The sequence below is a fragment of the Cygnus olor genome, chromosome 4 (assembly GCF_009769625.2).
Source record: "Cygnus olor isolate bCygOlo1 chromosome 4, bCygOlo1.pri.v2, whole genome shotgun sequence".
Classification (NCBI taxonomy): Eukaryota; Metazoa; Chordata; class Aves; order Anseriformes; family Anatidae; genus Cygnus; species Cygnus olor.
Genome location: NC_049172.1, coordinates 47,768,473 through 47,785,043, shown reverse-complemented (window position 1 = coordinate 47,785,043; position 16,571 = coordinate 47,768,473). Strand labels below are relative to the sequence as shown.

The window sequence follows — 16,571 nt, the reverse complement described above, 5'->3', positions numbered from 1 at the left end:
TCAAACTATGGCTTTCCCTTGGCAGCAGTCTTGAGGTACTGTTAAGTTGTCAAACTGGTTACCCAAATGGAGCTCCTGCATTTGCTTGCTTGCTTCCTTTGGATAACAAAGGAAAAAAGATTTGAGCATATGATCTTTGTCATGTTTCTAGCACACCATAGATTCAGGAACTTGATGAAATGACTTTCCAGCTGTATGCTTACATTGAAATCCTGACAATGACATATCAAAATGCCATTAAAATCTGGTTTTATTTATAACAGAGACAAATCAGCTTGGTCACTTCAGTCCAACAGTGGAAAATCTCCAAGTTGGTTTTCTCCAGAAGGAAATTATGATCATTCAAACTTGGAGTAACCAGGCAGGGAAAAGCCTGATAGACAGAACGCAGGAGGGTAGCATAAAAAAAAGCAGCTGCTTACCACGAACACAAGGCTCTCTTGAGGTTGTCATTGACAAGGTAAGTACATCCTGAACTGAGATTAACTATTAAGAAGCAGCCAATTGAAGCCATTGACATCCTCACCAAGAAACAGCAAACCAAAGCCATCATTACCCTCAAGAAGCTAGAAACTATAACCTTAAAAGCTGTTTCCCAGACAAAATACAAAATTGCATCTGACACATTCCAACCTCTTTATCTGAAGCATTTTATACATAATCATTTCCAGGGAGCATAGCAGAGTTTTGTCTCAGAAAAAGATCTAGGCCATTAACTAGGACACTTTTTTTTTTTTACATGAAGTGACAACAGTATTTTAGGGAACACCTCCAAGACTCCACAAAGATTCTTTCCTTGAAGAAACGCAGGGATGGTGCCTTGACCATCAGACTCTGGCAGAACAACTCACTAATCATTCCAGACTGATTTAGCTCAAGCATGGCAAACAGCAACATAAGGGTATGCTTCAAAGTTTTGTACATGGGCTGGGCAGCCTTGAAAATAACTGCTGGTGATTAGCCACACAAGGGACTTTTAATCTCTGTTTTAACAAACTTTGCAACAGGATGGTGCTGTTCAGCTCTTCTAAAATGTGTTTAAAACCCCTAGTAAGGGTTATTTGATCACAAAACATTGTCTGATGAATCTGCACAAGTGTACCAGGCGCGTTTTGAAGATCAACCGGTGTGGGCAATCAGTACTCATCCCTCACTGGAGAAAATTACATTACTTCAGTAAGAGGAAGCCCAAACTAGACAAACCTGCTTTTTGCTCCCACGAGGCAAGTCACATTGCTTAACAACTCATTTGCATTAAACCACTACTGGTGTGTATAAAAAAGCTGTTGGACAGAAGTCTTCCTGAATGCTTTGTAGGACAAGGTTCACGCAGTCTCTTAGGCCTGTATGTAAACGCTGTGCCACAGATAAATTCTCTAACATATACTCAATTCAGTGCTATCCTAAAGGGCAGGTTTTTTGCATTACTGAAGAAAAAGCAACAGTTTCTGCAGTAAAAGAATGCTGAGATGAGAAGCCTCTGCTGTATCTCAGACTGCAAACATTTTAAGTATTGCCACAGAAAGCTGCTCCTTCTGAAGCAAAACGGAAGATCCTGATAACATCAACCATCTCTCAGTCAATTAATTCTGAGAATAAGCGTAGAAATGCCCACTTAGGAAATGCTTCCGAATGAAAGATGGGACACCACGACTTTCTCCTATTGCTTAAGAAGAAATGGGTCCCAACATTTCTGTGAGTCCAATGGACATGTTAGCCTGTTCGTGGAGGAACATGGGGAAAGGAGGAAAACAAGGCAGAGAAAGCTCGCTCTGCAGCTCCACAAAGTAGCAGCATTCTCTGCAGTCTGCCAAGCTGTCCCGATGAAAGACTACTGCAACAAATAAGATTATTTTATTGCCATCTTCTAGGGAACTCACTGCAAGCACAGAATCCATAACTATATGGCACACATTAATATTTCAGATTAAGAAAGAATAGCTGAAGTCCTGTTTATCTGCATGCCTTGCTTTCTAATGACTTCTTGAGAACTGCCATTGTTAATGATCCCCCTATTTGAAGTCATTAACTTCTTTCAACAGACAACTGTGGCTGAATTTAGAATCATTAGTGCAGTTATTTCAGGAAAGGGAAGACGACTAAGTTAAGTTTCTAAGAAGCATTTGTGGCACTCCTCTATGGCCACAGAGTCACAAGATACTACACAAGGCTTGTGACAAAAAAAAACAACACAACCCACAAGAAATCTAGCTAGAGAGGAGAATAAGAAAGTAATTAAAGAGGCAAGTTTTAAGTTTTATGTTGAAATTGTACATACTGACAAAGAATTACAAAAACATATGCATAAGGCATTAACAAAATTTCTGACCTAAGCATGCTGCAGCTACAAACCCTAAATAGCAAAGGAAACCTCTACAGAAGGGTTTCTTCAAAGTCTCAAAGCCATTCACAGATACTTTTTTCAACTAAATACAATAAAAATTAAGGGGGGGAAGCCTAGTTCTGCTCCTTTTTGTTTTATTTTCCTTCTCTCCACCAAAAGAGGTTCCAATTCACACCCAGTTCTAGAAATGAAAACTGGTATCTGGCTGAATTTCTCATTGTGCTAGTCTTACCAACCCTTGGTATTAAACAGTATAGGGCTAACTCATACCAATGTACCCACTTCTCTGAAAGGGGGCACACCAAAGCCTAAACTGTTGGTGCAGAAAAGGAGAATCAAGGAGCACATTTACTCAAAAGTAAACTCCAAATGAAAAGGCAAAAGGAATTGAAACCTCAACCTGAGGCTATATGTAGTAAATGGATTTCCAGTAAGATACTCCAGTAAGATATGCACTTTAAAGGTGATGCAGATAAACCAGAGTTACATACCTGGTTCAAGCTTACGAGTACCTCAAACAAAAACACCATATGAAGACTGCAATTTAACAAGCTTTCTTCACCACAAAAGCTTAGAATAATCTTAAATTGAGCATTAATTTTGCAATTTCAGCATTGAAATGTACCCATACATAACCTTTTCAAGTGAAAGTTAAACCAATATTTATGTTATACCACAAGAAACTAAAAATCAGATTTCTTCTCAGTCTTAAATTTTATAAAAAGGTAATCTCTTTTATGCTGTCATTTTACAATTGCCTCAGATTAACAGACCAGCAACATAGAAGTATTTATCTTAATTAAGGTTGTTAACAATTTCCCCTTCCGTTTCCCAGTTGCTCCCCACACAGCCTCTGGTCCTCTGTTTTCAAGGAGTAAGGTCAGCCCTAGGATCCCCAACATAAGGGCATGGACTTCTTGTATGGCCACGAAGACGATCAGTAGGCCGAAGCACCTCTCCTAGGCATACAGGCTGAAGGAGTTGGGGTTTTTCAGCTTGGAGAAGAGCTTGGGGTTTTTCAGCTTGGAGAAGAGAAGGATTGAAGGAGACCTTATAATGGTCTTCCAGTACCCAAAGAGGGCCTACAGAAAAGCTGAGAAGGGACTCTGTCAGGGATTGTAGTGATAGGACAAGGAGTTTTAAATCAAAACATGATAGATTTAGATTGTTGAGAAGAAATTCTTCACCACAAGGGTGGTGAGGAAGTGGCACAGGTTGCCCAGAGAAGCTGTGGATGCCCATCCCTGGAAGTGTTCAAGGTCAGGCTGGATGGGGCTTTGGGCAGCCTGGGCTGGCGGGAGGTCCCTGCCCATGGCAGGTGCTGGGACCTAGGTGGTCTTTAAGATCCTTTCCAATTCAAACTATGCTGGGATTCTATGATAAGTGACTGGGTGAATCATACTGAAACAAGTCCCCCACACACCCCTAAACATAACCACCAACATGGGAAGATGAAAACTTGGCTTACAAACTCCTTAAACATGCCTAGGTATGTTAAATGCTTCCAATAGCCAGGTTACAACCACGACATTCATCACCCATGTTTAGTGCATACTGTAATTGTCAAAGGCATTTCAACAGCCACTCTCAATCTGCTTTAAGCTACTTCATTTGGAGATGGCTGTAAAAAACATCTCTACATTGTACACTCAAGAGTTGCTCTCCCAGAAACTGGCAGAATTAACGTTTAAAAACTGTTTTCTTTAAATACCTAACTAGTGTCTACATCTGGCTATCTCTCAATTCATGAATTCTTCTGAACTGAGGTCACAAAAGTATCTCTTATCAAACCAGCCCTACATGATTATTATTGGACAAAAAGCCAAAAGTAACTGACATAACACAAAGGCAGACAGCCTACAGAAGCTGCTTCAGGACAAGCACAGCCTTACTTGCTGACTCCTGCCACTTCAGAAAAAAAATAAGTGCAGCTGGACATAACATAAACCTTGTTATTCAAAGAATGGGTTAATATCTCTCTCTCACTGTCTCAAGAAATTAACTATTTTGTCAGCCATGAGAGCAAAAATTTTCATTTTATTGTTTTAGGAAGTACCATTTTTCCACCACGGATTTTTTTTTCCCATTTTTCCTTCATTGTCTAACCAAAGTTCGTGACGTACAGAGAATCAAAATATCTCACAGTTGGATTCCATACCAAAAAGAGGCCAAAAAGAATCACTTCGTTCATCTCCTGCAAGTGAAAAGACAATACATATGACTCACTGGTAAAGCCATGCATCTCTTACCATGCAAGCCTCCATAAGAGCAGTGTGCATTTCATCTGTCTTGTGTTCCTGGTCTGCACCAGCTTCCAACAGGAACCTCACCATTTCTAGATGGCCTGTACAGATAAAGTACTTAACAGTTACAAACTACTTTCAGCAGGTACATTTCACAACTGTCATAGGAAAGGTCTAGCATAATATAATTAAGGTAGCAAAAGGCTATGTTACAAGAGAAAAGTGTCAGTAAAACTGTCTCAGTAGGCAAGTTCATATCTACAGGTTTAACAACTGCAGAAGCCCAATAGCATACTTACTAAAAATATCATCCGATTCACTTAGTGGCTTAAATCAGGTCTGTATTGTATGCATTCCTTGAGGTGACATTAGAGCCAAGCAGTGCAAACATCATGTTTACCAGGGTAACTTATTATGTCTGAAGACCTTACACTTTTTTTTTCAACTACAGAATGACAGCCTTTTGTTTGGTTGACAGATTTTTCTGCTTTTTCCTGCTCAACACTAGGGATTTAGGGTTACTGTGGTTATAAATGGTATTGTAAACAGCCCCTGAGCTCCTATCAATTCTTAGGCCACAAAACAGAGCAGATGGACCTTCACGCTGATACTTGTAGAATTCGACCACCTATAGAAAACCTCCAACTACAAAAGGCACTTAAAAGCTTTTGGTAAGTATTTACTCTGTACCACTCCATTAATTCATAACTATAGCTTTCCAAGTTCTGGAGGTACGTCAAGTCCAGTCAATTCCACTATACAGTCATGATTCACTCAAGAAGCAAACATAAAACCAAGCCAGAAAAAAGCTGCTTTGTAACTCAACATGAATAAAGCTAAATCTTAACACTAGGAATACACCTAGCAACAACACAAAGTGCACAGATACTGCCCAAAACGAGGCTACAGTTGTTTTTCACCCTTCCCCCTTTATTTGGGAGAAGCTAGTGACCTTGGTCTCAAGTATCCCAAATCATTCTACTACAGGAAGCAAACACCACATAAAAAAAAGAGGACCATATTTCTACTTCCTAAACACGAGATTTGGAGTAACACAAATTCAAGAGATACAGACAGAACATAAATGGATAAGGGGAAATTTTTACTTTTTTTTTTTTTAAACTCAGCTTTCCAAGCTCACCTCAGGATTCATGGCCCAAGCATACTTCTTCAGGGAGGGGACAGTTTGGGTTCCCACTGCTCTTTCAAACAGAGCCTTTGCTCTGATAACCACCACAAAGACAACTACCAGGGCTTGTGGAGGTGCTCGGTAACACTACACTGGGAGTGTTCAAGGCAGAAAAACCTACTGCGATGCCAGAGCAAGTGCCTCTGTTACAAACATCAATTACTCTATGATTCCAAGAGCCATTCTAATAGCTCTAATAAAACATATACTAAGTGACTATTACAACAACTGCTCTGGCTGTTTGAACAGATTTGGCCTTTTATTAAAACATTTTCATCTCTTGCTCAGGTGATGCAAGATAGCTGCCTAATACTCCAAAGGAGGCAGGAAAGTCCTGGTACCTAAGCATTGACACCTAAAAGGCAAAGCCCCAGATTCTGCATGTTTTATAAGTCCTTCACATTATTTGGCGTTTCTGTACCTAAGCAGAGGTATCTTGTAAAACAGTTACATTACAAAAAGTTTATCATACTCATTCTATGAAGAATTAATTTCTTGCTTCAGAATTCATATAACTAAGAGAAAATCTTTCAAAGCATTATAGGACTTGGACAAAAGTTTTGTATCTTAGTACTTGCAGTCTCCATGCTGAGGATCATTTTACATACGGTGCCTATGTGCTATGCAGTATTAAAGCCAGGATAAAAGTCTAAGTGTCTATTCATAGCCTTTAAATTAATTTCGTAACAGACAACAAGGCTGAATAAATACATATTTATCAAGACTTTCCACACCTAAGCAGAGGCCTTGGTACTATACCTTTGTAACAAGCCAGCGTAAGTGCGCTCTCCTTAAATTCATTGGAATGCGTATTTATGCCTGCACCGTTTTCTAACAGCACTCTGGCCACTTCCACATGGCCGGCACTTCCTGCTTCCATCAGGGGGGTGTGACCATTTTCATTATGGTCCTCAATACTAGCGCCCGATTCCAGCAGTACTTTCACAACATCTACGTAGCCTCCAGCACAGGCATATGTAAGGGCTGTATTGCCTAGAGGTAGAAGAGAAGAAGTTTTAAAAAACAGAACATCAAATTTGACAATTTCTACTGGGAACCTGACGCTCTACTTTACCGCTTTTACTGAGCTAACTACCTTAAAAAATAAAGGGGGAAAAGGAAATAACTACAAAACACAACTCAGTGCTGAAAAGCTGAAGATCTAAACGTGCCTAGTAACAGTACTGATACAACTCTCCTCCTATTTTTCTCCTGGTTAATCCCAACTTACATCACAAAATCCCATCGCCCTTCCTGCAAATCAGCACGGACATACCACGCTGTTAGAACAGGAAAACAACAAAGCAGTATTACTACTTATAACTACTTCACTAAAAAACCTCCACACACACTTCTTCTCACATCCTAACCTGCCTCATCATTTAGGGTCGATAATCAATTTGCCCATGATAATAGACTACACAGAATCTCTCCAATTAACAGCTGCATTAACTAGGAAAATTTCTTAAAGCAATTTGGTCACAAACAAATGCCTACCAAACTGCCAAGAAACATGCAAAAAAGGCCATCTTCTCATGCTTACTGTTTTCCCCAGGTTAACTAGACCTGCCACCAAATTATTTTCTCAGTACACCAACCCTGCAAATGCAAATACCTTTCAGCTACTAATAGACTTAATCCACTTATGTCCATAACTAACTACTGTCTTATAGCTACACAGAAAAATACATGAGCCAAACTGTAAAACCTAGAGGAAGAGATCTACTTGGAAGAGTTATGCTCAGCTGAGAGCCATTCTTACCAAACTTGCACATCAAGTTCCCACAAGCCTCAAGTCTCAGCCTTCCAATTGTTTTCAGCAAGCTCTAACACACTTAGTTACCTGTTGATGACTGTGCATTCACATCAGCACCATGAGCTAGCAGCAACTTGACGATTTTGACATGTCCGCCATTAGCAGCGGCCATTAGAGGTGTTATGTCTCCCTTAATACCTCGGTCTTCTACATTAGCATGCATCGCCAGAAGAACCTGTGAACAGAAGGATGATCAACAGCCTTGTTAGGTGACAAACCAGAACGTCAAGATGGTTAAAATGCTACACAAAGCCACCTTCATGAACAGTTTTGCGTCAGAAACTTTGAAAAATATGCACAAGGAAACCATCAGCAACACGCAGTTTGTGGGGAAGTCCTCATTTGTCATTTAACTGACATATTCTAGCACCTTAACACTGCCTTCAGGTGCACAAGGAAAAAAACATTAGTTCAATAACTACCTATTTTGGTACGAGACATACACAAAACAGCCAGAAAACCTACCTGTGCAAGCTCATAATATCCTGCTGAACAGGCTAAACAAAGGAGGCTTTCCCCTTCTTCTGTGTGCTCATTCACACTTCGTCCTTCGATTAGCAACTTCCGCACAGCATTTACATCTCCTTCTGAACAAGCCTCTGCCAAGCTGCGGCTAACAAGATAGAAAGCACTAAGAAGTGAAAATGGACCACACTTGAAACATTTGGTCTACATACAGAACAAGAAGCCCCACATGCCATGAGGACACAGAACAACCTAAAAACCATTGTCAACTGTTAAAGAGCTGGCATTTTTACACTCGAAGTTTTCCAAGCACCTTACTTGAAAAATCAACATGTTCTCAACCACTCCTGTTACTCATTTCTAGCACAAGATTACAACAAGAAACATATGAAGAACGACCACTTCAACTATATTTTGCAAGATGTGCAAGAGCAACAGAGGACACGTTCAGAGAGGACACACTATGCACTCAACACAATGTTATGTCAGTATGAAGCCTTTTTTTGCAATCAAATACATGTCTTAGATAGCTAACAACTTTCCCTTTTGAAAGGCTACTACTACAGTACTGGAAACAAAATCCTATATTGTTAATTACTACCTAGTATACACTCTCCATTTATGCCGGTTCTGTATGACTTATTTGAAAACAGGTTCTGTTCCATTCATTCTCTCAAGTAAGGCTCAATGAAAAGGAGACATGATTGGAACACAAATACAGTGTCTTTAACTGGGTATCATTTTATGAGTATTCCATTCCATATCTGCAACCACTAATCAGAGCTGTATTCACATTTTCCTTTGTCCCAGGAACTAGAGGACAGGGAAATGATTGGTCTTATCGCACTTTTTTTCAGCACTGTTGATGAAACTAGGACAGATCACCTCCAACGTTCTTCACCTACAACATAATAAATGCCTTGACTTTTAAACAACAACCAAGCATTTCACTTGTGGCTCTAACTCAGACCTGCAGAAAAAGGTAATTTTCTCCTGGTTTGGTAAACCTTAAGTCAGAGAATTTTTGGTTCCCAGGTCCCTTACATTTCTTCACTTCTGTTTCAGTATTAAAAAAAAGGATTTACTGAATACTTATTTTCAATTATTCTGACACTGTGCTCTGTACACTGTACGTTTATTCTAGAAGTTACCGCTTTGTGAGAATTAAAACTCTATTCTGGTCCAAATAATTGTATCATTAATAATAAATCCAGATCTATTTGATTTGGTTGGCCTCATCCCATCCACCAACCTTTAATCTCTTGTCCATTTCGCAAGTCGCATCAAAACAGAACTGACAAAAGGCAATATAAAAATAAGGTAGTTTACAGGAAACTTTTGCAAGCCTCGCTACCCCACATCAATATTAGCAATTCTTAAAACACAAACTTTAAAAGTGGATTTTTTTTTTTTTAAACAAGGACCAACTTATACCTGTGCATCTTACCCAGGACTCCTATTTCATTTGTGCTACCAGAATAAATATATATATATACACACACATTAACATAGAGAAATATTTCTGAAACACGTACTGTTCACCACATTTTCCACATTTATTTTTTATTTCCCACATCCCCCATCCTAGCAACAGCTTTGGCAACCTTGCTGTTAGCAGCCTTTTGGGGTAGCTGGGGGCAGGAACGAACACACAGAATAGCAGCAGACACAAAAGGAAAATATTCTACTCATCTTCGTGTGTCCAGGTCAGCACATCACAAAGTGTTTCTTCTGGGTTACTCAGTATACAAAGAATAATCTGCCAACTAGCAATGCAGACGCGTACTATCAGTCCGCTTCTGTTGTACTGAACCTTAACAAGTGCCTAGAAGGGAACCAGCTTTTACTTTTCCCTCAAACATTCACTAAAACTAAAAAAACACCGCAAGCCAGAAAGCTGTCCCAAAAAGCCAAGCCTTTCTGGCTGGGGCTCTGTCCAAGGTCCTACGCAACAGCAGAAAGCTGAAGGCTCAAGTCTCTGGAGACTGCTTTCCTTCCACCACAGTTGAAAAGGAGAGCTCAGAAGTTCTGAATTTTTATTTTTTTTTGGGGGGGGGGGGGTGGGGCGCAGCTGGGATTTGGGGATTCAGTATTTTTCAAAGGCCCAGGTTACTTACAAGCTTAGGGATTTAGTTTCTACAGTTGGTCAAGTTAAGAGTTTACTTGAAGAATGATTGTTGAATTCTAAACAATAATAATTGTTTCACTTCCCAATACAGGAACTGATACTGCAGGTATACTTAACAGGAGAATCACAGATGACAACTTGGCACTGGTTCCACTTGAGTTTCATCATCTCATAGTCCAAAAGTGTACAGGAAAAAACCCACCTCTAAGTTGCACACAACTAAAAACTGGATGGTATAAAAAACACAGCTTACTTGTCCGTCTGCCCTGCATTTGCTGTGCTTTCTGCTCTCATCCGGGTAAGTGCAGCGGCAGCTTCATCCAACGCGCAGCTCACCGAAGAAGTTAGTCTGCGAAGCACCTCAGGATCTGCAAATGCTTTACCATCAGCAGTCGACAGTTTACCTATTCCTTCCATTCCAATTTACAACAGGTTGGTACACATGCCAGAAAAGAAGAAAATGGACAAGTTGAGGTTGAGCCTGTTAGATCTCCTGAGTAAAGCATTCCAAGTATAATGAACTACAGCTTCAAAAAAAGGATTAACTGTTTACAACGTTAATTTGAAAGCTGCGCTCAGATGAGATGCACATGGGTGAAGCCCTCAAAGCCACAGAACACATTATTTAACTATTTACAACTACTCAGTATATGCAACTAGCAATGCTTTTTGTGCAGTAATTATTACAAAACAAAGCCTCATTGAGCAATTTAGTTTTTGACAGAAGGCTGCAAGCCAAGGGTGGGTGTCATTTTTTTGGCTTTTAGAAATCCAAATTTGGAGGAATCCTATCAGAGGCACAGCCTTCACATGAAATTAATTTTCTACTTTTCAAAGATACAGAGCATTTTAATGAATTCCTTTCTCTTCCCTGATGTGCACAACCTTGCCATGTTCACGCTGCTTTGCATCCTGAATATGTATCATGCTCGTATGGATTAGACTTATGCAAGCAGTTCCAGTATGGTCTTATGTGTCAGTGCTTTGGGATTAAACCTGTATGGGACACGAGTACTTACCTGCAGCTTCAAGTAAAGCTTCTAATCTTGCTTGGGTTTCTGGATCTACTGTTCTTAGGTCAGCACCATCGGCAGTACTTGACAAAAGCAATTTGGAAGCAGTTTCCAACATAGGGTTTTCGAGATCATCCTGATCCAAGATGAAGGATTCAACCTGAAAAATAAGATGTAGTTTAAGAATAACTACTGACCAAGTTCTAATTAATACAACAAAAACATAGGTGCAATCATCATCACTTCCGTGTTTGCTTTTTAAATACTCGGTTAGCCAAACCACCCTGAGTTGACTTAAAGAGTATTTTTCCTCACAGAAAGCAATGAGGTTTTCCAAAATCCCATACAAAGAGCATATCTTTTATCTTCTTGCCCATTTGCTCTGTGACTAACAGCCATGATACACTAGGAAACCGGCTTCACATCTCTACATTGCACTCAACAAGCTTTAAGTACAACTTTACACAACAAGAGAAATGTCAAAGACTAGATATGACTCCAGAAGGCCCACAGCTGTAGCTGTCATGAGCTTCTTCTCTAGCCAGTTGTTTTTTTTTTCACCTCCCCAAAGCACAAGCAATACACTGAATGAAGACAGAATTATTTCACAAAACCCAGTTACCTTCCAAAGATGTGACCTACACCCACATGGCATTCAATTCTATCAGCAAAACTCACATTACCAGAAAAATTAACTATCATTGCTATTTTCAAGTTATCTGTTTTCTTCTGACCAGCAGAAAAATTCTCTCTGGTATCTCAGTCTCCTAAACCACCATTAAAAAAAAAGGGCCGGCAATTGCAGCCTTCACTGCCTGTTGAAGAAGGACCACAGTCAAGTAGTTCAGCAAAGACATTCCTCCAGAAGTTCCATCAACACACCCTGAAGTCTATTAACTAGTGATCAAACCATTTATTAGACTATCAAGACCAAGGTAACACACACACCAGAAATCAAAAGCCTCTGCTTCTTCCACAACCAAAGAATCCAACTAGATGCAAGTCTGCCAGGCAAATAAACCACCCGTCAGCCACCCATATATCACTGAAAACTCCAAACGTCCCAGGGTAAAAGCAGCTACCGTCTATAATGCAGCAGTAATATATTTCCATGTGGAATACTATATATCAAGATAGAAATACAATTTATTTGATCCTTAAGTTTATGTCTCTCCCCAAAGCTTACCAGCAGTCAGTCTCATGAGTGTCATGAGTTCAGATTCCTGCAGATAAACACCCTAAGAATCTAAGGGCAGACAAACCAGCAGAGTAACCAATTCATCTCAGGACTCCTGAGGGGACTCCTCCATCCTCCCATCCGTTCTTGGGTACAAGCGAGGCGCTTACACTGTAACTGGTCCTTCTGTAGCCTGCCTCCAGTTCCCTGCTTGTTTTTACAAATAGGAGGAGGAAATTAAGTGCCTCCGGCCCAGTTCAGTAGAAGTTAAACACTGCATTCAAAACTTAATAGAATATGGCAGTAGCACTTTGCTCGAACCTCAACACCTTGCTTGCCTAGGAAGCTAGGCTGAGAACTACTTCCAAAATGGCTTTGTTTAATTTATCACTCAAAAGTTATCATTAATAAAAATCTCCTGTCAGACAGCTTCTGGTAACATACAAGTACCCATCTTCAAAGCTGGAAACATGGCAAGCTCAAAGGGACGACTTCCAACTTGTGCTTAAAGCAGCACTGATGTGTCAGCCAACAAGAGGACAGCCCTGCAATATTGGACACTGCTTCTCTGCACTCGATTTTCCATGCTCTCGGTGCAACTGGATACTCACACATGCTGGTGAAGGCAACTCCCAGTTTCCTCCCCAGTACTACAGAGTAGCTCACTCCTGCCTTGCCAGGTTCCCAAGCTGGTCACTGCCAGCTCTGCTCCATGCATCTCCTCGATCATTTTCCAAGCTGGTTTTGGTTCATCTGAGGACTTGCCATTTGTCTTCTTCCAAAGGACGAAGCTTGCTGCAGCAGCAGGCAGCAAGAGAAAAGAACTATTCCACTGTTCAGAAGCCAAGAGACAGATTTCACCACTGGAAATGCAAATTACCCAGCAGTTGCAAGGATTCTTGGCTCACCCAGCTCTTAAAAAAAAACAACCTACTTTTTAGACTAACTGAAAAATCTCATCTGAGCAAGATATTTAACAGCTGGTCATGGATCTTCCTACCACTACGAACTATTTGCTAAGACAAGTCAAAACCCCAAAACGTCTCCCGCACTCACATCCCCTCCCTTGACACCAGGTCTTTTGTACAGGTTAGGTTTCAAGTGGAAAAAACTTGCCATTTTTCCCTTCCCACTAAGAAAGCAAACATAGTGTGGTAAAAACAAATAAATCACCTGAACTATAACACAAGGAAAGTGGTGTGAAAAAGCAATCCACCTACAAACAACAGAGCACCAATAAAAGCCCAAGGCACCAGAAGAACACTTGTCTCGTGGGCTATTTTGGAAAAGGTTTGTATTATGCGCTCTCATTTAAGCACAATTTCAGAGCTATGTCTCAAGAAATGCAACTTATTAAATATCTATTTTAGACTATTTTGTGACATTGAATATGCCGGGATTTCCTTTTCTAGGAGATCCATCTTCGACCTGTGACTTGCAGAACTTTTCACGAAGCCTGCAGCTACACCTCTCTTTCTCTAATTGCCTTTTATCTTAAGAGTTTCGTTAAATCCACAGTCTTGTTCTCCAGCCCGTTCAACGTGACACTGCATACAATACACCATGATAGCGGTAAAAGACTTCTTAACAGGGAAAAACATAACTGCCTTTTGGTAGGAGTGAAAATTCTCTTTCATTTCTGAGAAAATACTGCCTTCCCTACAGACACTAGAAACCAAAGACAAAGCCTTTCCATTTACCAGCCCAAGTAAACAGACATTTCCTTTAACAGTCTCCAGATGTATTTTATTTCCCTTAACTGAAAACGTGTAGAAGAGTACACAAATGCTCCACCTTACATATCAGAACAATCAGTCTGGGTTCTCGGTCGGTACTTCTCTGATCAAACAATGCTCTGACATAATCCAATTGTTCAGTCGGTCCCAACAGAAAGGCTTTTACGAGATTTCTCCTTCTCTCAACCCACAATAAAACGTTATGTTCTGCACTCGTCCACGTTTGTTGTGCCCATAATCATTTGTATGGAAGTTGATGTTACAGGGAAGAGAAGTACCAAGCTTTGACTGCTTTCCAACAAAACAGACTAATTTTGATGCATGAAATACAGCCATGACAAGAAATTTAGGATTGCCTAGAGAAGCACAGTGTTAATAGGGGGATTAATCCAAACCTCAATGAAGTTTCATGAAACAAGTGCCCCAGCATATGTTCCAAGTATTTTTTTTCCAGGCAAAAAAACACAGTCCCAAGTATTCCAAGTATTGAGATACTAGACTTAACTGCAACTTTCAATGTTATGGGCTTTTATCACCTCTAATTAGGAACAGAATTCTTCGCTGCTTTACCAAGCCCAACAGCAATACTGAGGTCAGGGGCTGCACACTTGGCCTCTCCCCCAAGCACACTCCCAAGGTTCCTCCGAAGCCCTATCTTTGTGGGCAGGCACTCACCCAGATATGCACTGCTTGTTTTCTGTTTTCTGAAGTGCAGACTCAAAACCCCTCCTGCGCTTTCATCCTCTAAATTTGGAACAATCTGTTTTGCTCCTTTTGTTTTCCCCATCAAGTGGGAGCTACTGTATAAACAGCTTTCCTCTTCACCAATCAAGAATCAGGAGGTATAAATTGCTACAGAAAGCATATTTTGTAAGCAGGACAACAACTTCACTTACATAAAACCCAGTACTTTTGCACTTTTAATACTGCTTTAACACCTGAGACATGGATCTACAGGCATATCAGCTGGACAAAAGCTGATCCACCAGGCCTCCTGTGCATGTGCCCTGAAAAAAACCTGCGCAACATTTCAGTAATTTTATGTTTTGACTGTAAGATGCCAGATACTGAACACAGAGTTTAATAAATGCAAGGCTAGAGCCAAAGAAAACGCTGAACTAGGTTACTGTGGTATAACTACTTACTGTGGTAACACCTACATCTCCACTGTGCAATGTAGAACATCTAGAGACACTCAGTGCTCGATGCTGACTCACACTTCCCAATCTCTCACCAGCAAGCCACGTGCATGCAGAACTGCCATCAGCACGCAGACCGCCACACACCGTGCTGTGAACTCTCCCCCACCTGCTTTCTCCACGCGAGTGCCTTCCAAACCTACCTACATACATACCTCCATGTGGCCTCAGAGATACAACTCAACATCCAACAAGCTTCTTCCTGGAGTTTCCCTCAAAATATGGAATAAATAAAGCTACTATTTAAAATTTCATTCATGAGCAATGGTAGAAAACAGTTCTCCAACACCCACCACCTACTAAAGCCCTTACTGCCAAATGACAAAAGATATATTTATTCATTTAATCAGTACATAGCTGCCATGAATAGCTCTGGTCATTAGTCTACAGAGCATCTCTGGCATTTGATTACCATTGTTTTAGGTATTTTCCCCTTGATCACAGCTGTCCCATAAGGACAACCCAGAGTCACTAAAGAAAAAAAAATGCTCTAAGCAGTCACATTCTCATCCTTCTATCAGGTTTCCCACCTATAAGATTTTTCACACCCAAGAAGCGCACTTTACAGGCTCCATCTCATAGCCTCTCTCCAAGGGCATCCTGCAAGTAAGCATACAGTATTTACAACACACCGCTTTCCAGCACCTTGTCAGAAACAAACACTGAATAAACATTCAAGACCCTACCCACCATTTAAGCTGTAAAAATAAACACCACGTTCCTGTAACATGCAGTATCCCACAGCTGATGCAGAGATCGAGGGCAGCAAGGAACTGCTTGAGCCCGCAGCACACTTAGGCACATGCTGTCATCAGCCCAGTCAAAGCACTTGCTCAAAAAAAAAAAAACCAACATGAATACATGTTTGGGCCAACCATCCAGCAATATCTTCCTGGAAGCAACACAAGTTCCTAGATGTTTTTTTAGACAGTGTTTACAATGTGAAAGCACACAAGACAATATTCCTCTATCTTGAAGACATACATGTAGCCATGCTCTAAATAGTAGTAAACATTTCTTGAAAAAAATACAAAGTAGAAGAGTGAAATCCAGTTTCAACGTCTAGCAGTTAGGGTGCTAACAACAGCCCTCGAAAGCTGTGAACTGGCAAGTTGTACTTATTAACATAATAGGATGAAACATTTTAAGCTTCAGTATCCAAGCTTCACAAACAACAGCATCTGAAACGTGTTTTGGATGAACCCAACGAGCCCAGACAAACATTTCAAAAGGCCCCAAACACCTTTTCTGAAAAAAAAAA

At 40.5% G+C, this 16,571-nt stretch overlaps 1 protein-coding gene across 9 annotated transcripts in view; it reads right to left on the bottom strand.

The window, feature by feature from the left end:
• Positions 1–16,571, bottom strand: part of ANKRD17 (ankyrin repeat domain 17) — an 86,377-nt gene that overhangs the window by 37,808 nt on the left and 31,998 nt on the right. For 8 of the 9 annotated variants that reach the window (XM_040554492.1, XM_040554490.1, XM_040554489.1 and 5 more), the window contains exons 2-7: positions 11,205–11,358; positions 10,439–10,595; positions 8,058–8,205; positions 7,620–7,767; positions 6,536–6,769; positions 4,594–4,688 (exon numbers count right to left, since the gene is read on the bottom strand). In XM_040554492.1, the coding sequence (XP_040410426.1) occupies positions 4,594–4,688; positions 6,536–6,769; positions 7,620–7,767; positions 8,058–8,205; positions 10,439–10,595; positions 11,205–11,358 (936 nt within the window). Of the gene's footprint in view, positions 1–4,593; positions 4,689–6,535; positions 6,770–7,619; positions 7,768–8,057; positions 8,206–10,438; positions 10,596–11,204; positions 11,359–14,647; positions 14,667–16,571 lie in introns of those variants that run through there. The other variant, XM_040554495.1, reaches the window with a different exon arrangement.